Source organism: Pinus tabuliformis, chromosome 6 (genome assembly GCF_031772625.1).
Source record: "Pinus tabuliformis cultivar Carrire ecotype Pingquan chromosome 6, CPIR1, whole genome shotgun sequence".
Taxonomy (NCBI): Eukaryota; Viridiplantae; Streptophyta; class Pinopsida; order Pinales; family Pinaceae; genus Pinus; species Pinus tabuliformis.
In genome coordinates this window covers 75,095,773-75,117,255 of record NC_142292.1, presented here as the reverse complement: position 1 = coordinate 75,117,255, position 21,483 = coordinate 75,095,773, and the positions used below count along the sequence as shown (strand labels likewise).

The 21,483-nt window shown below is 37.5% G+C and overlaps 1 protein-coding gene and 1 long non-coding RNA gene across 2 annotated transcripts in view; one reads left to right on the top strand and one right to left on the bottom strand.

The window, feature by feature from the left end:
- LOC149257320 (FRIGIDA-like protein 4b) overlaps positions 1 to 15,871 on the bottom strand; it is a 29,613-nt gene extending 13,742 nt beyond the window's left edge. Inside the window, exons 1-2 of the mRNA XM_089369007.1 lie at positions 15,772 to 15,871; positions 15,108 to 15,571 (exon numbers count right to left, since the gene is read on the bottom strand). Of these exons, the coding sequence (XP_089225133.1) occupies positions 15,108 to 15,571; positions 15,772 to 15,871 (564 nt within the window). The remainder of the gene's footprint in view (positions 1 to 15,107; positions 15,572 to 15,771) is intronic.
- A 3,051-nt stretch (positions 15,872 to 18,922) lies between these two features.
- On the top strand, positions 18,923 to 21,473 carry LOC149257319 (uncharacterized). Its single transcript, XR_016256702.1, has 3 exons — positions 18,923 to 19,237; positions 19,650 to 19,717; positions 21,408 to 21,473. It is a non-coding gene; the product is annotated as an uncharacterized LOC149257319 (long non-coding RNA).
- Positions 21,474 to 21,483: the final 10 nt, after the last annotated feature.

Sequence of the window (21,483 nt, the reverse complement as noted above, 5' to 3'; positions counted from 1 at the left end):
ATCTCAGATTCAGAAGGAACGATCCAAGGATCATCACAAACAATGGTGTCTGACGTAATCATATGAATGGTTGCAAATGAAGACGATGCGTTGATCGGAGGAAAAGGAAAAGTTCCCAGTAAACCGGCATCTTTAACTAGTCCTACTCCAACATCCTTATACGGGATAGTCATTTTACCGACATGCTGAATACTTTCAGAAGAGGCTGGGTCGGATGAAATTATTACGATCTTTCCATTATGTGGAAACTTTATAACCCGAAAGACCGATGAAACGACAGCTGTCATAGCGTAAGACCAACTTCGACCCAAGAGAAGGTTGTAATCTAGAGGGGCATCAACCACCTCCACATCTAGATTAACGGTTTTTCCTTCAACCCCTATAGGTAAATCCTGTAGAATGCTGAAAGGATGAAATCCACGGCCATCAAAGGCCTTTAGAATCGTCGGGGATTGATTTAGCGAAGGAGAACCAAGCGATCTCCAACACTGTATCGACATAATACACGTTGAGGCTCCCTCATCAATCACAGTCCAATGAATAGGCCTATTTTTGACTATCACTGGAATCTGGAAAGCCATTTGATGAGGTAAGCGCGGTGTACTACTTTCTAGATCGAAAATTATTAGGTTCGAGTCCTGAACATCAACAGCTCCTATAGCCGACAAAAGTAATTTACGTTGTGCTGGACATGATTGCAGAACTTCCAAAGCCGACATTGTTAAGTGTGAAATAGCTAAATCCTCAACAATGTTATAGTTCTGAGCCGCTCTCGCATGTGGATTGAAAGCTGACTTTCGAAGTATACCCTTGGCGGGTGGTTTGATTACCAAGTCTGGATTATGTTTCTCGATCTGTAGTGGATTGGAACCGGGAGCTGAGGTTGATGGGTTAGAATGAGAAGATTCTGCTTCTTTACCATCAACAAGACTTTTACTACCATAATCATGTGATCGAGTCACAATCCTAACATGTGACATCATCAGTATGGGTTCTTCATTGGCACTCGAGGAAGAACCTATCATCTTACTGTCTTGACTTGGAAAATGATCCTTCAAAACAGCAGGCGTTTGAGAACCTTTGACAATCTTCGCAACCTCTGCCTGATGAGGGCAGTCTCTTGTAAAATGTTCTTCGTCACAAATGAGACAAGGATAACGAGGTTTGCGCTTTTCATCATTAGATTCCGATTTTTCAGGTTTCTCCTTTGAATTTTTGTCTGTTTTATTCTTCTTCTTCCCTTTCTTCTTCCCACCAGATTTTGATTTGGCTGTAGATGACTCTACAACGTGAATATCGGCGGAAATCTCTGTGGAAGAATCTCCTGTCGGGGAATCAGGCAAGGTTATGATAGGAGAAGAATTCTTGGAATACTTCTTCTTACTTTTAGTGTTAACTGTACCAATCATACAGATTTTCTCGTGTAACGTACCTGACTGAGTATAAACCAAGTCAAGGTATTGTGCTTGAGCAATTACTTGCTCCTCAGTAACAACTCCGGCCTTAGCTACATCTTCAGTGATCTTTGGCAACAAAGACTTTACCAACCATTCAGCCAAGATCTGATCCGGAATAAAAACCTTCACTAAACGCCGTCGACGTCTCCATTCATGAATATGATTTGAAATGTAAGTGGACGTCGATTGCTTTAACGAAGTTAGTAATTCCGTGCCATTGTCATATCGGACTGGCAACTGAAAATGAGTTAAAAACGAGGTAGCTAACTGACTAAAATTATAAACAGTGCCTCGTGGTAACTCAATGTACCACTTGGCCGCAAGACCAATTAGAGTGCGCTGGAAAAGTCTTAGACGGATTGAATCATCTGAAATGGAGTTAGACGCACACCAGAGGTGATAACTCATCACATGGTTCAACGGGTCCTCTTCTGATTTGCCTTCGAACTTAGGAATATCACTAGGCAACTTATTCGGCATTGGCAGCCAAAACGAAAGATAATTAATGGGATCGTTCGTTAGGCGCGACAAGTCAGGCAAGTCCAAAGTTGCGATAAATGGTAACTGACGATTAGGGTCCCTAAAACTATGGGTCATGAGACCAGCCCCAGGAGGAGGATATCCAGGATAACTAGGAATAGGAATTGCATTTGGGATATTGTATCCTCCCGGAAAACCAGGATTAACTGGACTGTACTGGGGTTGTTGATATGTGTACCCAGGGTACGGTTGATACTGATAGACTGGCTGCTGCACAGCAGGACCGAATTGGTACTGTCCCTGGTACGGTTGATAAGTAAATTGTGGTTGACTTGTGACAACCGTACTTGAACCAGGTTGTCCTACAGGCATCTGAACCGAAGTTTGAATCGTGGATCCAGACGGAGGTAAAGATGTCTGAGGAGTAGATACAGGAACAGTAGAAACTGGAGCTGTCGATACTCCAGAAGTAGGTGGGGTAGATTGAACAGATGTTGCAGCAGTTGCAGCAGTCGTTTGAGGCGGAGTACGAGGCGTACTAGGCCCAGGCTGAGAAACTACCGAAGGTACATAAGTTTGAATAGAAGCCTGGACAGGTTGCTGGGGTATACTAGAAACTAAGGGTTGTCCAGTTTGAGATGACAACTGTACATTCGGTTGCAAGACCTGCTGAGTTTGCGATGGACCCACACTAAATTCATTCGGGGGTACGGACCCATAACAGGTTGAGAATATTGAGGACCATAACCGGGTTGAGGGTAGGATTGATAATTCGAAGGTGCAATTCCCTTTCCTTGAACATATGATTGACCGGAGGGTGGTTGGAAACCTTGGTTCGAGTACTAACCTTGGGGTTGATACCCTTGAGGCACGTACTGATACTGGGGTTGACCTTGAGGCATAAATTGATACCGGGGTTGACCTTGGGGTACATATTGAGTTTGGAGTTGACCTTGAGGAACGTACTGTCCCGTAGGTATGTATTGTCCTTGAGGTTGCCCCCCAGGCGCAAATTGGGTACCTTGAGGTTGCCCCCCAGGCGATAATTGAGGATTTTGAGGCTGCCCCCCAGGCGGTAACTGGCCACCTTGAGGTTGAGGATTGGGAATAGTACCTGACATCATGAGAATATCTTCTACGCTCAACGGCTTAGTACCATTGCTTCCAGTTAATAACCCTTGTTCAATGGGTTGAGGAGATGCTCCCGAAAAAGTACCAGAAAGTGACTGATACCCAGAGGGAACAGAAGGACCGCCGTACAAAAAGGATTCTGGCGATTGAGTAAACATGGACGACTGTCTTGACATATTTAACGGAGGATAATAACCTCTAGGTGTTGGGTGATAAGGAACACGAGGTGGTGAAAAACTTAACCCTGGGTTTTCTAAGAAATTAGTCAAAGAAAGATACCAAGCACTGCTCCTAGGTGGACTGTAAAAAATTGATTCACGCTCCCTTAGCTCAATAGTAGGTTGATTTTCAGGGATAGGGATGCCTACTTCTTCTTCTAGAGCAAGTTCTTCGATAGCTATAAGTCCAGAAGGAAGATTTGGCTAATTATTCTTTCTACCCTAGGTGAACCAGGACCACTAGAAGCTGGAGAAGCAAACCCCGATGTCGGAGTAGCAGCAAATTCACTTTCAGGTTCAGATATTTTAGGTTCCTCACCTATATCACTAGCAGATGAAAAGCTACGAGTAACTTCGGAAACAGACACTGATTGTGGATTATAATCTGCTACTAAAGCTTGAAAATCAGGATGTACCACCAAAGAAGACTCTCCTTCTTCAGGTGACCCAACTCTACTGTCTCTAGGAGTTATGAGGACTCGCAACCCTTCAGGCCAGCTTGGTGAAAACTCAGGAGGTTGGCCCCGAAGTCTACGGGACTTCCTCGGTAATTCAGCCACGGTTAAAAAAATTTAACTACTTCACATGCAAACAGAGTAAAATCTCAATAAAAACCACCTAAAGCCTCTAAATAACCAAACAAATTTGAATCACACACCTAAAGAATCTAGGAGATCAAACACACACAAACAGTAACTTTCTGTACTAAAAACACTAGTTGGTGATGAAATCCAACGTCGCAGAGTTCAATACAGAAATGGCGGTTGGAACAGTTACCCCGGAAACCTGCTTAATGAATAGACTGGCACAAGTTCCTCCACTTAACCGTCTCGAGTGAAGAGAACCCTCCAGAAAATCCAAGTGAGTCTAGCCGACATCTGCTCCAGGTACAGTGGGATCTTCCCACCACTGTCACCTTAGGAAGAATCCTAAAGAATATGGCCACTAAGGTTACCAACTGAAACAAATATACCTGGGGGAACAGTCTACGATCCGATATGCACGTAAGGGCAGAGTAGCAAGCTCAATCCCCTTGAAGGCTCCTTGACATTATCCAAGGTTTACCAACAAGTGACCCTAGGCTCCTCGACAATGGTTAATCCGAGGTTTACCGTTTTTAATACGTGAATATCTGGCGTCGTTCCCAATGAGGAAGGATTGATTCCCACACTGGTTCGGACACGATCTCGTGCTTCTCCTTTAAGAGGAGCTTTCCCAGAGCATAAATGCAACAATTGGATTTCTTCCCTACCACAAGATACATCTACTTGTTTGTTTTTACTGTCTTGGAGAGTTAATTACTCTCCTACTCCAAGACACTAGCCTAAGCTAAGTTGGTGTATCAGAGCCCTAGAAATAAAATATTACTAGATGAATTTTACTTTAAGCGTTATTTTTTATTGGTTTTTGTTTAAGTCAAGAGGTGCGGAGATGAAACTCGTGGTATGAAGACTCGACTCAAAATCACTAAAAATGCACTTAAGATGATTAAACAATCTTTTCCCTTCGATGAACTTCTAGTTAGGAAAGAGTTTGAGAATGCAAATACTTTGTAAACACAAATCTTTCTTAACAAACAAATTAAAAGAAGAGCTTTTGTCCTTTCCAATGCACTCAAAACGAGACAACTAGTTATTTTCACAAAAATTTCCCTTTTCTTTTCAAAGCACTCAACCACTACAAAAACAAACTTTTTCCAAAAGAGAATTTTTTTTATTTTGCTTATAAAACACTCAAAACTATGCAAACGACTAATTTTGAGATCTATAAATTATAAAAACCTATTTGAAGTCAAAGCCTACAAGATGTCTTTTTTAAGGATGTTTTACTTAGCTAGATGTAATCTAAGGACCAATTTATGCAGAATCACAAATCAGTAAAAAACAACCAATTTTGTTTTCTTTTTAAAAATGAAAATCTAAACTTTAAAACACAAGATTTTCGAAGTTTTGTAAAGAGAAAACACAAAGCGGATTCCTCAACAAGGGTAGATCTCATAGATGGTCAGACTCATAAGAAGGTTGGTAGAAACCAAGGTGATCTGAGGTCCCTACAGCTTCTAAGCTTAGAGCTACTACAAGACCAAAATGAAAAACAAACCCAACAAGCAAAACTCCTAGGAATTTCACCTAAAACCCTAACACCAATGAAATCAACCTAAGGAAAGCTTCTGACAGGTTATATGCAGGTCTGGGCAGTGGATAATAACTTCTAAACAAAAACTAAGCTGACTAACAGAGGAAATCTTAGGTTTTCCAAAATTTTGACAGGGTCCGCAGGCCCACAGTTAACATAGGTGCGGTACCGCTCTGTGCTAAAAGCAAAAGTGCGGATAAGTACGCACTGTGTCAAAAGCCTAGGGTGCGGTCCTCTCCCAAAATTATGAAAAACAAAAAATAACCCTGGATCTACTATTTCTACCCAATTCCACACACAACAAGCCAAAAACAGAAACAAAAACACAGTTTCTCAGGTCAAAGTAAAAACAAGGAAAACATCAAGTCCCCAGTGGAGTCGCCATTTTGTCACACGGAATGAGTCGACCTTGCGGACAAGATAGACCTTTCTAGAATCTAAAGAAGACCTAATGACAAGCAAACCAATCACAAACTATCTTTCTCTAAATATGCATTTATAAACAAAGGCAAACAAGTGTTTTAGGCCTACCTTGGGTCCAACGCAAGTTTGTGGAAGCCTCACTCCTTCGATCCAAATGAGCTCCCTTGTCGCGAATCTGCAAACACAAACAAGCAAACAAATTAAATAGCACCTGAATAGCCAATATCATAAAACATATTTAACATGAATGTCAAGGAATTCATGAAACAAATGACATGAGACAATTTGTTGAGAAAAATGAATCTGATTGTATTAATTCTAATCAAAGAAGAACTTTACAACCTGTGCCTTGACGCTGTACAAGCTCCTCCCAGGGTCCAGCAAGAAGTCTCCTCTAATTTGACAAGTTTCACTCTCTTCCCAATGAAGCCAAAAAGGTATGTGATATCTCCTCTCAATCTCAACTAGGAAGTCTTAATTTCACCAGCATTTACCCTAAAAAATGTTCAGCTTCCAACCTCTTCAGCAACCAGCCCAATCCCTAAATTTATAGTGCAATGGAGGGAAGTTACTAGGTCCTCCTTCAAAGGGATAAAGCCCTCCTTCAAAGGGATAGCTCCTCTCATCATGGGATTAGCTCCTTCTCTTTTGGGATGCATGAACCACCTAAGAGCGGCCAATCCACGTCAAAATTCCTTCTAGAATCATCTAGAATTAACCCAAAGTGAGTTTTTAGAATAAACTTGCGCCTTTTTGACTTTCACAGGGGTCCGCACCCACACCTTTAGGGACAAAGCGGGCAGGTCTGCAGTTTTTGTAAACAGGAGGTGCGGGACCGCAGGCAACAGTGAGAGAAAGTGCGGAACCAGAGCTTTGTTGATTTTCAATGTCTTTCTCTCATTTTCAAAGCTTGACTTGAAGAGTTGAGGTCTGGGACTTGCTTAGGAGGACAGTACAAGTGGTGATAGACCCATACTGACTGCAAATAATCATGGTGGCGATATTTTTGTGTAACAATATCCATGGTAAAGTGAGGGTGAATATCCATGGTTAAAAATCTTGTCATATTGTTATAAAATATTTGATTTTGAAATAAATTGTGTTTTTTGGGCATGTGGTATTGATAATCCATGGTATTGACCCATGGTATTGTAACAAAGGCTATTTTTTACAAGTTAAATATCTACCGTAATGTCGGGGTGAATATCACCGGTTAAGAATCTTGTTATATTGTTGTAAAATATTTTGGTTGTGAAATAGGTTATGTTTTTGGACTTGTAGTATTGATAAGCCATGGTATTGGCCCATGATATTGTAACAAAGCCTAATTTAACTTTTTGTTATTAATTGATATCATATTTAAATGTTTACACTCATCCCAATATCATTTTAAACTTTTTCTTCTTCTTTTTAATTTAGTGTCTTACCAAAAAAATAACAAACTCTTATTAAAAATAAGTCATTTGACCTAATTGAAATTTATATATTTTATTTTATATTATAAATATTTCTTTTATTTTTTCTATTATAAATATTTCTTTTCTTTTTCATTTCCAATTTAGCACTGGGTTGAAATAAAATATTCACAGATTACAACATCACATTGTAGCACTGTATTTTTCTTTGCCTTGTCTATATCTGCAGGGAAATTCAAGAAGAAGGAAGACCATCAACGCGATTTATGGATTTCATGGGATTTGAACCCCATATGGAGTTTGCATGGGAAACACTTTAGGAGAGCATCAACGATTAGATGGAGCAAGGGCAAGGTCACTGGGCATGGATATTTTGGTAATTTGTACATGGGTATGATTAGATGGAGCAAGGGCATGGATATTTTGGTAATTTGTACATGAGTATGAATTTGGACTCAATCTTTCTTTATACTAAAGAGGATTTTTGTTTGTATGGGTAAATAATTTCGAGGGTTTATATGATTAAAGCATAAATTTTATCTAGAGTTGAGGGTTTAATGATAAGTCATTGGGCGAGGATATTTTGGTAATTTGTACATGGGTATGAATTTGGACTCTGTTCTTCCTTTTTACTAAAGAGGATTTTTGTTCTTATGGGTAAATTCAAAGCATAAATTTTATCTAGAGTTGAGAGTTTAATGATTATGATAAGGGCAAAGTCATTGAGCATGGATATTTTGGAAATTTGTAGATGGGTATGAATTTGAACTCTATTCTTCCTTTTTACTAAAGAGGATTTTTCTTCTTATGGGTAGATAATTCTAAGGTTTATATGATCAAAGCATAAATTTTATTTAGAGTTGAGGGTTTAATGATTATGATATTTTGGTAATTTGTATATGGGTGTGAATTTGGACTCTGTTCTTCCTTTTTACTAAAGAGGATTTTTGTTCTTATGGGTAAATAATTTTGAGGGTTTATATGATCAAATCATAAATTTTATCTAGAGTTGAGAGTTTAATGATTATGGTAATGCAGATCTTGATTGCGCCCAACAATTCATCAAAAGACAATGCACAAGTAAGCATTTTGCATGTTTTTATTGTACAAAGGGTTTAATGATTATGATAAACAATGCACAAGTAAGCATTTTGCATGTCCTTATTGTACAAAGGGTTTAATAAATATCATAATGCAGATCTTGATTATGGCCAATAATTCATCAAAAAACAATGGAAAAATTAGCATTTTGCATGTCCTTATTGTACAGATTAGTTCGCTCCTCCCTAACTTTTCTAGGGTCAGAATGCATGAAATTTTATTTTTTCTTTTCACCTTTTTTTTAGTGGTTGATTGTTTGTGTAATGGACTCTACCATGCCCAAATTAAAAGGGCTCAAGTGATGCAAGAAATTTTTTTGGTAGGATGCAAATGCTAGACCTTCCTCAAACTTTGTTACATGAAATTAAAATTTCTTGTAATCATGAACATAAAATCTTTTATGTTTCATCCTTAGATTCTGATCTCAATGCCTACAGTTTTAAACCATGTTACTATATTTTAAGTAGAATATACTTAGATCCATTAAACCTTACAACTCTCCAAAGCTTAGGTTAATTTCAGCTAAAAAGAAGGAACCTAAATGACTTTTGCAATTTAGATTCAATTCTTACAGACAATGATTAAAAATGGAAGAACTCAATGGTCTGATAACTTTTACCCACCCATCAATTTCAAAGAACTTTGGTATTATTCTGAACCTAAACAGAGAGAGTAGAAGAAGAAGAGGAGCCTGGATGAGGTGGACCTGACCTGCTTGATACTTTTCAAAAGTTGGGCATGCCCTTGACTAGAAGAAGAGATTGACCAACGTTGTTGTAGATGTTGTTTTTGACAGTGTTTTCATTGCTACCATGCATAGGTAGACTCTATAGGTAGTTGAGGTTATCTTTTGTTCATTATAAGAGGTAATTCAGGAGTATATTTATCTAGTTAGGAAGTAGCTTGGTAGGGTTGTTGCTCCTGTTGATAACTATTATGTTGCATTGTATTTTTATTTTTTTAGTGATAGCTCCTTCTATTAAATCTCCAAGCACACTTTGTCACCCATGGAAATATCCACTTATTTCAGGATGAATGAGATGGAGACCAAGCATTTTGAGAGGACTCTTATTTTTGTAGATGAGAGGAGTTCTATGAGGTGAGAGGAGTTCTGTGACATATATTGAAGGATGAACTATACCATTTTATGACACCAATCATCTCCATGCCACAATAATGGATCTCTATTGCACCGAGGGAGAAATGATAAAGTATTCCACTTTAAAGAATTGGTATGTTGGGGACGAGGAATGCAGATGTGGGATTTATAATTTTATTACGAAAAGAGGTTTTTGCGATGGAGACAAATCAAGGATTTCATGGACTTGAGTAGAGACTAGTTCAACAATCACTTGGAAATACTCAAGCATTGTTTTGAAAGGCAATGATGCAATTGGAGAGTTCTATTATGTTGCCTTGAAAAATAACTATCAATACGGGGGGACAAAGATGATCCATATAGGGAATAATTGCAGGAGTAGGATTGTTTCTAAAATTATATCTATAGGCAAGTCAAGGGACTACTACAGAGGATTAGTGCAGGTGCAACCAAATTATCATAATGCAAGGAATTTTTCACAGTGTGATTTGATGCTCATCGGTGACCAGGAAGCTGCAAATACTTATCGTTACATTCAGGTACAATTGAGTTGCATTCTAAAGTCTCTAATTTCATTTATTGATAGTCCTTCTTGTGTCCTTGCCTCGCTTAATTTCATTGTGCTAGGATTAGAATGGGTTAAAAAGTCAAGCATATTCATTGAGTCAAATAGACACCCACATGTCATTGTGCATTTGTTTTTGATACAATTAGAAGTGAGCAATATGATGTGTGCACACACAAAAAATCCTAGCATGCATGATGAATCCCCCTCCAATTCCATTTTCTATGGTGACATTTTATTTGCTTTGTTTATACAGGTCATCTAGCCACATAGTGGCCACTATCGAATGTTGAGGTATATGTCATATAAATCTTTTATAGTCTACTTTATTTTATATTCAAGTATTCATCGTCTTTCATGTCTTATACTCTGCATTGTATCTTCTTTCATTTTCAGGAGAGGAACTCAATATTGATGGTAAGAAGCAACAATTGAAGAAAGAGGAGAACAATAACACTGGAGCGACAAATGAAAAATGAAAGGGAGAATATTGCTATTCGAATAGGGGAAATGGAGAAAGAAAATAAACATACATTCAGTTATACATTGACCAAGAAAAGCACATAACTAACTGGAAACCAAACACACAAATAGATACACATGATTTACGTGGTAAAACCTCAACAGGGTGTCAAGGAAATATCCATGGGGCAAGGGATTGGAATCTCTATTAATTCAACAATGGTTCTCCACGATTACATTTCTCGGGAATTCACTAGTTTTAAACCAGTTGCCTCTGTTACATAACTACCATTTCGGTATAGAACTAACTAGTTACATTTTACCCAAAATTACATAATTCGTTGTCAAACTAACAAACTCCACCTTGAAAACAATTTTCCTAATCCCTTGCCCATGCCCATTCATCATCTTTTCTGCAAGCCAAGAGAAGCTAAACACCATCGCAGCTTCTCTACTGTAACTGGCTTCATGAATATGTCTGCACAATTCTCTCGCATATGGACCTTTTGAAGAGCTACTTTTCCGCCATCGATCACATGTCTCAAAAAATGATACCTTACATCAATGTGCTTGGTTATGCTGTGATAAGCAGGATTTGTAGCCAAGTGAATAGCACTTTGACTGTCACAAAGTACATTCACTTTCTCCCGCGTCCTTCCAATCTCATTGAGCAGACCCTTTAACCAGATTGCTTCTTTACTGGCATCTGAAGCAGTTATATATTCAGCTTCGGTAGTGGACAGCGCAACTATTTCTTGAAGCTTTGACATCCAACTAATTACTCCACCTGCAAGAGTAAAGACATAGCCTGTAGTAGATCTTCTTTTGTCCAAATCACCTGCATAGTCAACATCTACATATCCGCAGACTGATCCTTCACTACCATTAAAGATGATGCAATGGTCACTTGTGCCTCTTAGATATCGAAGCACCCATTTCACTGCTCGCCAATTTTCTTTACCTGGATTTGCCATGAAACTGCTGACAACTCCAACTGCATGTGAAATGTTAGGTCTTGTAGATACCATCGCATACATTAAGTTGCCTAAAACATTTGCATATGGTACATGAGACATATACTGCTTTTCTTCATCAGCTCTAGGACTCAAAACCGAAGAAATCTTAAAATGGGAAGCTAGTGGAACATTAACAGGTTTCACATTGCTCATAAAAAACTTTTCAAGTACTTTCTCCACATACTTCTGCTGTGATAACCAAAGCTTACCATTTTTCCTGTCTCTATGTATCTCCATGCCCAAGATATGTTTTGCTGCTCCAAGATCCTTCATATCAAATTTCCTAGAGAGTTGAGCCTTTAACGTGTTGATCTCTTCCATGTTTTTGCTTGCAATAAGTATATCTTCAACATACAAAGCTAAGATAATGAATATGCCATTGAAAATTTTGAAGTATACACAATGATCATACTCACTTCTTATAAAGTTTTGGCTCACCATGAAGGAATCAAACTTCTTGTACCATTATCTGGGACACTGCCTCAGACCATACAACGATTCCCTGAGCTTGCAAACTAATCTTCTGCTGCGACCTTGTACAAAACCTTTTGGTTTTTCCATATATATCTCTTCATTCAAATCACCATGTAGAAAAGTTGTTTTAACATCTAACTGTTCTAACTCAAGATTAAGTAACGCAGTTAGTGCCAACATAGTACGAATAGAAACAAGTTTTACAGCGGGAGAAAAAATCTCATGAAAGTCTATACCTTCAACCTGAGAATACCCTTTTGCTACCAGTCTCGCCTTATACCTTTCAATACTTCCATCAACTTTCCGTTTTAGTTTGAAGACCCACTTGCATCCAACAACACTTCTCCCTTCAGGAAGCTCTACAAGATCCTAGGTATTGTTTTTGGCTAAGGAATCCATTTCTTCTTCCATAGTTGTTTTCCATTTTTCGCTATCTGTATCATCTACTGCTTCCTGATAACACGAATGTTCCCCATCTTCAGTAATCAAAGCAAAAGATGAAGCGGAATCTTCATACCTTTTGGGAGTTTTCCTTTCCCTTGTAGACCTTCTTAGAGCGACTGGTTGCTAAACTGGTTCAAAAACTTCAACGGCTTCCTTTGTGTCTTCAACACCTTTTTCTCCAGAAGTCTCTCCTTCCTTTCGACTGTCACTGAAAGGTCTAGCCTCCAACTGAACTCGTTGATTTGGCGATACCTGTTCCTATTCAATTCTTTCAACATTTCATTTTAAAAGAGAGGATTCATCAAATGTTACATCTCTACTAATGACTATCTTCCGCAATGTAGGATCCCACAACCTATATCCTTTCACTGCATAGTCGTACACAACAAAGACATAACATTTCGACTTTGGATCTAATTTTGAACGTTGATTTTTCGGAATAAGAGAATAAGCATCACAGCCAAATATCCTCAAATGTGAATAATCACAAGATTGACTTGTCCTAACTTCTTCAATAATTTTACAATTAATTGCTACTAAAGGTGATCTGTTAACTAAATAACAAGCAGTAGATACTGCTTTTGCCCACAACTCCTTTTGCAAGTTAGCATTGTTGATAATGCTTATGGCTCTTTCCATAAGAGTCTGATTCATATGCTCAGTTACACCATTTTGCTGAGGAGTATAAACAACAGTTTTGTGTCTAATAATTCCCTCATCCTTACAATATTGTTCAAATTCAGCTGAAGTGAACTCACCACCATTGTCAGTTCTTAAACATTTAATAGATTTCCCTGTTCTTTTCTCTACCATTGCTTTAAATTGTTTAAAGACATTGAGTACATCAGCTTTCCTTTTCAGCATAAAGACCCAAACTTTACGGGAGAAATCATCAATAAACATTAAAAAATATAGAGCACCTCCATATGACACAACAGGGGATGGTCCCCACAAATCAAAATGAATATAGTCTACAACATCTTTACTATTATGATTTCCAACTTTAAATCTTTGTTTACATTGTTTTCCATACACACAATGTTTACAGAAATCTAACTTCAAGGATTTCAGATCGGGAAGAGATTTATGTTTCATCGGTATCTGAAGACCTTTCTCGCTCATATGACCCAATCGCTAATGCCATAGACGAGTACCTGCTTCTTCCTTTTCTGACACAACCGCTGCTTCATTGACCTGAGTACTTCCTTTTAACCTGTAAAGATTTCCGACCTTTTCTTCTTTCATAACCACTAGGGCTCCTTTAAAGACTTTCAAGACGCCATCCTAACCTATAAACTTATAACCATCTGAATCCAACACTCCCAAAGAAATCAATTTTTTCTTCAAATAAAAAACATGTCTAACACTAGTTAATGTTCTAATTGTGTTATCATACATCTTAATCCTGATATTTCCCATCCCAACAGTCTGACATGACACATTATTACCCATGAACACAGAACTATCGTTTACATTTTCATACGAAGTAAACCAACTTCTATGTGGGCACATGTGATGAGAAGCACCAGAGTCTAACAGCTAGCTATCTAAACCTTAGGAGACATTACATTTAGGTGAAGTTTGATCTATCATACATAATTCTTCAGTAGATAAAACTTCATCTATCATACCTGAATTGACCTGATTCACTTCCTTCTTCAGGTTTTCGGATTCCTTTCGTTTCCAACAGTCTTTCTTCAAGTGTCCAATTTTATTGCAGTTCCAACATTTTGCCTTACACTTAGTTCCCTTCAATTTCGATTTGGAAGACCCCCTTGGTTTTTCTCCTCTTTCCTTTGAGCGTCCTCTAGCTACCATGGCTTCTGATGCAGTTGTTTCAGTACTGGATTTTCTTCGTACTTCTTCAGATAGGAGAGATCCCACGACTGATTCAAACTTCAAAGAATCAGTAGTGCTCAAGCTGATTGAAGTTACGAAGTGATCCCATGATTCAGGCAGAGAACACAGCAAGGTTATGGATTTATCTTCTTCCTGTATTTTAACTTCCATATCTGTTAATTGAAATATAAGTGTATTAAAAACATTCAAATGTTCTGCAACGTTTGAACCTTCTTTCATTCGAAGACTGTATAACTGCCTTTTCAGATAAATTCTGTTGGTTAATGACTTTGTCATATAGAGTTTTCCCAATTTTTCCCACAATCCTGAAGTTGTAGTCTCTTCAACAATATTGAAGAGAACTTCATCTGCCAGGCGTAATCGAATGGTATTGAGAGCTCGGGCATCCAAGTCCTCCCAGTCTAAAGTAGTCATGGTTGCAGGTTTCTTAGTTGCCCCATCCAATGCCTTGTGCAACCCTTGTTGCACAAGCAGATCCCTAACCTTCAGTTTCCAAAGAGCAAAATTGCTCTTTCCGGTGAATTTCTCCACCTCAAATTTTGCATTCGACATCTTGGCCATTTTTCTAGGGTTTCAATCTTCAGTCTTTGAACTAGGGTTTTTCCTTTTCAAAAAAATAATCTCAGTCTTTGAACTAGGGTTTATCTGTTTTCTTTCTTCAAAAACTTTAAAAAATAATTACCCAAAACAACCCTTGGACAAATTTTTATAAAAAAAACCTCTGTTTTCTTTTCTTCAAAACACATCCACCCCTTTATTTTCCACAACTTTCTGGAAAAAAATAAGTTCTGAAACAAAATTTCTTTCAAAAAATACCTGGATGCACCTTTGCTGAATAGGTTCTGGCAGCACGCAGGGTAGAGGGTCTTCCTCTTCGCTGGACAGCAGCTCTGGCCTCTTCTATGAAGGTCTGGCAGCTAATTTTCCTTGCACGCAGACCGGATCCACATTTGCTGATTGCAACACGCAGAACAAAGGGTCTTCCTCTTCGTTGTTCAACAACTGCTTCTCGATTTGCAAACTGGCTGATCTGCAGCTTGCTTACTAGGTTCTGTCTTTCACAAGATGGCTCAGGACAAGCCAGCCTCTGGTCAAGCCAGCAACATAACACCAACAGTGGTGCCCTCCTGCTCTCTTCGACGCAAACCAGCAGACAGTTCTGGACACACGTAGCAGGTCCACGCAGAGCAGAGAGCAACGGTTGCTCCTCGACGGTTCTGGAACGGGCCAGCAACAGGCCTCCTCGCTCCTCAACAGTTCTAGATAGAGCCTCCTTGCTCCACGCAGGTTCTGGACATATGGATAGGGCTAGCAACGGGCAGCAACGGTGGTCCACGCAGAGAGCACTCAAATCAGGGTTTGGCCTCCCTCGACTCAATGGCTCTGGCTTCCTCGACGGTCCTCGATTTTACACGCAGAGAGCACGGCTCTTGTCCAACGCAGAGAGCACTCCTCCTTGTAAATTGTTCCACGCTAGTTCACACGCAGACTCTGGACAGGGCCAATGGTAACACGCAGATACCACCCTCCTCTCGATGGTTCTGGACAGAGTGATAACATGCAGCAGTCATCCACTGAAACAAACCACATAGCGGCTCTTTCACCTTTTCTTATGCAGCGTCTCTCAACTCAACTCATGCTCTAATACCAATTGTTGAATGAATATGGGAAATAATGAAGAAAAGAAACTAAACATACAGACAATTATACATTGACCAAGAAAAGCACATAACTAACTGGAAACCAAACACACAATAGATACACAAGATTTACGTGGTAAAACCTCGTCAGGGTGTCAAGGAAACATCCACGGGGCAAGGAATTGGAATCTCTATTAATTCAACAATGATTCTCCACGATTACATTTCTCAGGCATTCACTAGTTTTATACCAGCCACCTCCGTTACATAACTACCATTTCGGTATATAACTAACTAGTTACATTTTACCCAAAATTACATAATTCGTTGTCAAACTAACAAAGAGAATGTGTCTAGTGATACCCTTAGAGCCAATATCTTGCATAAGACACACTCATAGAGACTCATGGTCAAGCCTTCAGAATTGGTGAATTCACTTGCAACGCTTTGGCAACACAGTGATAATGTTTTGAAATGATGAAACAATATTTCATGTGTAAATTGTAGTCCAACCCATATTAAGCTGGAAACTCATATTGTAATACTTGATATTTTATATAATAAAATTTATATGGTTGAAATTATTTTTATTTGCACTTGATATTATTTAGTCTTGTAATTAACATTCGTAACTTTGCGTTATCATATTAGATAAACATATACATTGTATGAGATTTTCTTAAAATTTAGTCGCAAAATCATACTAATTAATTTATGGTGATTAATAATAAACACATAAAATCAATATAAAACTACTAAATTAGTAGTTTATATTAATTAATGATGAACATGAATAAAAGAAATGAATAGAAACTACTAAATCAATCGTTTATATAATGAGTATGAAAATACGAAAAAAAATAAATGACTACTACAAATGATGAGTTTTTTATTATTAAATGATGATTAAATTTTGCATATATACGACTATTAGTAGCTAATTTACAACATTTTATAACACAATTAAAATTTAGTCATATTGCTTTGTTCATCAATTGGTTTTAAATGATGATTAAAATTTGCATATATATATGACTATTAGTGTAAGGACTCTGGACACCACATATCTCCACAATGGTATGATATTGTCCACTTTGGGCCTAAGCCCTCATGGATTTGCTTTTGGACTTACCCCCAAAAGGCCTCATACCAATGGAGATATTTGTCCATCCTTATATACCCATGATCCTCCCCACTTCTAGTCAATGTGGGACTTTGGTCGTATACCCAACAATTAGTAGCTAATTTACAGTATCTTATAACACGACCAACGTTTTAGTCATATTTCTTTGGTCATTAATTGGTTTTCTCGAGAATTCATATAGTAATATATTTTGTTATATATTTGGTCATTAATTGCGACAATTAATGATTAAACCAATGAAAAATTTATGACTAAATATACTACTAGATGGTAAAATTGAGGAGACCAATTAATGATTAAGCTAAAAATGACTAAAAGCTGGTCGCATTATAAGATACTGTAAATTAGCTACTATTGGTCATCGACTGAAAAATGGTCGTTTATATGCAAATTTTAGTTATTTTTTAGTAACTAATTAGTCATTTTGTACTAGTCAAATATAGTGATGTAAATGCATTAACTATATCAACCAGAACCAGGAAGCCTCCCCTCCCAACTATGAGACCGACAATGACGTCCAGTCTCTCCCCGAGCTTCCACTCGTCCAGACAGTATAGGTTTCAATCCTAAGTTGTCTAGTCTCCAAACCTCAAGACCCCCGGTCTAGTTTAGAGTCCCAACTTGCAAGGATTCTTCAAGGGTTCCACTGGCCCAAGTCCAACTCAGGAACTCCTCAGAAACAACAATATTTTGCTCACCTGCACATAGTCCTGTGTCAGGGTTGGGTCTCCTCTTCCTTCTCCCTCTCATTCCTCCGGCTCTATTACTTTTTTCCAAACAAAAAAAAAAAAAAATTGCCTTCCTTGGAACTACCCTTTTCTAAGAGGGGAAAGAGATCCAACTAACCTAACTCTCTGGAGAGTTTTCTTTATTCAGTTATATATATATATATATATATATATATATATATATCTTTTAATATTCAAGAACTTGACCAAGTCCGAGTCACTACATTTATTTGGTCTTCCTCTTGGCCACCCAAAATCCTGAAGCCTGATAGGTGTAACCCAGATTTCCCAAAATTTCTACGTGGATTTTGCCAAAATCATTCTAGAATTTCCACTCTTTTCGAGGAAAAATTATGACCTCTTTAAACTACCCTATAAAGAAAATATTTTAATATATCATGTTAATATATATCACACTTAAAACATTTCAAATAACTTTACTATTCTATATTAAAAGTTATATTCACACCTTGAAAGTTATTTGTGGAGCTTTTAGAGCTTTTCAGAGTGAATTTCTTTTAAGAAATCTAAGTTTTGCATTAAATTATTTTTTATTATTGAAAGGAAACATTAAAATTAATTATCATAAAATATCATTAATCAAAGGAAACACATGATTAATGAGCATTTGAAAAAAGTCCCAAAGATTACTTTAATTGGTCCAAGAGATTTGACCCAGTGATCTCCCAACAAAAATTACTTGAGAAGAGATACTTTTAAAAAATACATGATCTCAAATTATATATAAAGCTTTTAAGCTTTTCGCAACGAATTTTCTTTTTCTTAAGGAAAAATTTAAATTTTGCATCATTGAAAAGAAACATTAAAATTAATTATCATAAAATATCATTAATCAAAGGAAACACGGGATTAATGAGCGTTTGAAAAGCGACATGCTTAGAATCTTTGAGAAATAAGCTCGTCTAGCTTCTCTAGAGATAAAATTAATGGACTGTGACTGTTGTTGCAAGGGTCAACTTCGCGACATAGACTTGACTTTGTAAAAAGGCAAATTGCGGGCAACTGCAGCTCTCTTTCTCCCTAATTTCTGAGCTTTGGGATGGCTTCGATGAAGATAAAAATTAATTGACCATAACTGTTGCAGTGTTCAAGTTCATGATAGTAGAGCTCACTTTGTAGAGCTCACTTTGTACAATCAGGGAAATTTCACACGGCACCTCTCTTTCTGGGAACTTAACTCTTAGATTACAATTTCGTAAAAGAATAATGTGTCAAATTTTCATTTTTGTGGTTTAAATTGAGATTTTTGATAGTATATAAATTCAGTATCTTCAACAAATTTCTAGTTATTGGAATTACAGAGGGTTTATGGCTCAAACTTGTAATTCCAATCAATTTCTACAAAAATCTGAGCAATTTTGACGATAACCCGTACAAGAAAACCCTCATAAAAATCTGTGAGATACTCCTGGAAATAAATACGGTAATAAATGTTTGAAAATTTGTGTTGTTCTTCAGTCAGTTAGTTGATTTTCAGGATAGTTTGTTAGATGTGTGTCAGATTGATGTGCACGGCCTTCGTTTTTATGTAAATTGGTGTTTATGATTTAAATTCATTCAATTGCCATTTTTTTAAGCAGAGCTAATTCTTATCAGCATATCTTCATTACATAAATTAAGCCGAAAGGCCTACACAGATTAGGGGTGTAACAGTGTTTAATAAAAAGGGTTGGCGCAGAGTCCTCTATCTGTAAAGTATAGATTAGCAGTCCAGGCAAGCGTCTGTTTGGAGCAATCTTTTGCAGTACTTTACGTCATTGTTTAAACATAGATTTTTGAAACAGATTATTTTTGGGTTCAGTGAAATATATGTAATTGATTTGATAAATTTTCAGGATTAGAGCCAGAAATCGCAGCTGCCGGAACCAGTCGGTGGTTATCCAACCTGAATCTCAGAAATTTTGTACGTTTCCTTGAGTCCCTGCATCCCCAGCATAGAATATGAATACACCCTTCTTTGTCGAGAAATTATTATTTCAGGGTTTATTGTTTTCCTGTCTTCTTTGATTTTGTATTAAAATCAGAAGGCATGTCTCTGCACGGCCCTTTTCTTTTTTTATGTAGATTGGTATTTATGATTTATTTTCATTCAATTGCCATTGTTATAAGCAGAGCTAATTCTGATGAGCAGATCTTCATTACATATATTAAATCGAAAAGCCTACACAGATCAGGGGTGTAACATGTTTACAGGTATTCCATTTTCTGTAAATATGTTGGAAAATGAGATAATGGAACTTTTCCTTCAAGGCCAATAACTTGTCCCGGCAATAGTTTAGATTGAGTACTTGTAAAAAAACACCTGAGAGTCAGCCATTGTATGTTGAATCTTTATAGACTAGTAAATGAAAGATCTTTTTATTGAATTTGATAAAGAAAGCAAGAAAAGTCCAGCATGCTATGATCTCAGCTTTAATATTTGTGCCCTGTTCCAAGTTAACCTAAATCTGATAAGACTTATTTCCAGGGAGTATAATGAGGACATCCCCAGGGCACACCTCCTTGAGAGGCTCTGTCAAAAAAACTTGCCAAATAGTTTGATTATAAATGGGAAAACTAGACCATCTGAAAGCATTGGGAAGTCTAGACTTGGAAAATTCATTAAAAAAACTTCTAATTTTAGAAACTAAAAGATTTTCAAAAATATATTTATTTCTTATTTTCCATAAACCCTATGTTATAAAGATGGAAAAACTCTTATGACGGTCTATATTTGTGTTTCAGTAAAAAAACAGTTTTCAAAAAATTAAAAGAAGACGAAACATGTGAGAGAAGAATTCATGTCAAACTTCCTTTGAAACTGAGCAATGAACAAAGAGATGGCCAATTAATTCTGATTGATTTTCAAAGACAACATATATTAGGACTTGAGAAACTTCTGAAATACTTGAGAAATCTTTTTTCAGAAGATTATCTTTGGTGAGGATTCTATTTCACCATTAAAACCAAAAATTGCAGTTGCCAGAACCAATCTGGGTTACAGCTATCAAGCTTCAGGATTTTCATAAGTCTATCAAGCTTCAGGATTTTCGTAAGTCTGTACATCCAGAGCATGGAACATGAATACACCCTCCTTTGAAGAGAAATTATTATTTTGGGGTTTGTATTAAAAAAACATGCTGTTTTGAAGGACAGAATGGGTATTCGCTGTTTCTCTGTCTTCATCTCGCGAGATACCGAGTGGCTGAATCCAGCTTGATGCTTTGTCTTCATCCTTAATTTTGTAACGCACTGGGTCTGTGAAGCTCGGCGGTCTGCTCGAAGAATGTCAGCTTTCTTTCTCTTTCTGAACTGCATACTGCTGGAAGAAGGACTTGCTCCTATTCTTCCTGCGAGCCTGCTCGAACTGTTTGACTATGGCAGTCTCCTTAGGCACACCCGCTCTGTTCACATTAAAGCCAAAACATAAATTTGGGGTTACAACTTCAGGGATGCAACTTAAAGAGGCTTTCACAAGTCTGAAACGTTAAAATGATAGGGCTTGATGCTCTGTCTTCATCCTTTTGTCATAAATTGGAATTTAAGATTGAAGTTGATGAATGGAGTTACCTTGTATGTGTTTTTCAACTGATATGGTGTTTTCGGCGTGACAGATCCAACGTTGGTCTTTAAATTAAGAGTGAATTCTGTTCACTTCAGTGGTGCAGAGAAAATGAATCATTCCACTTC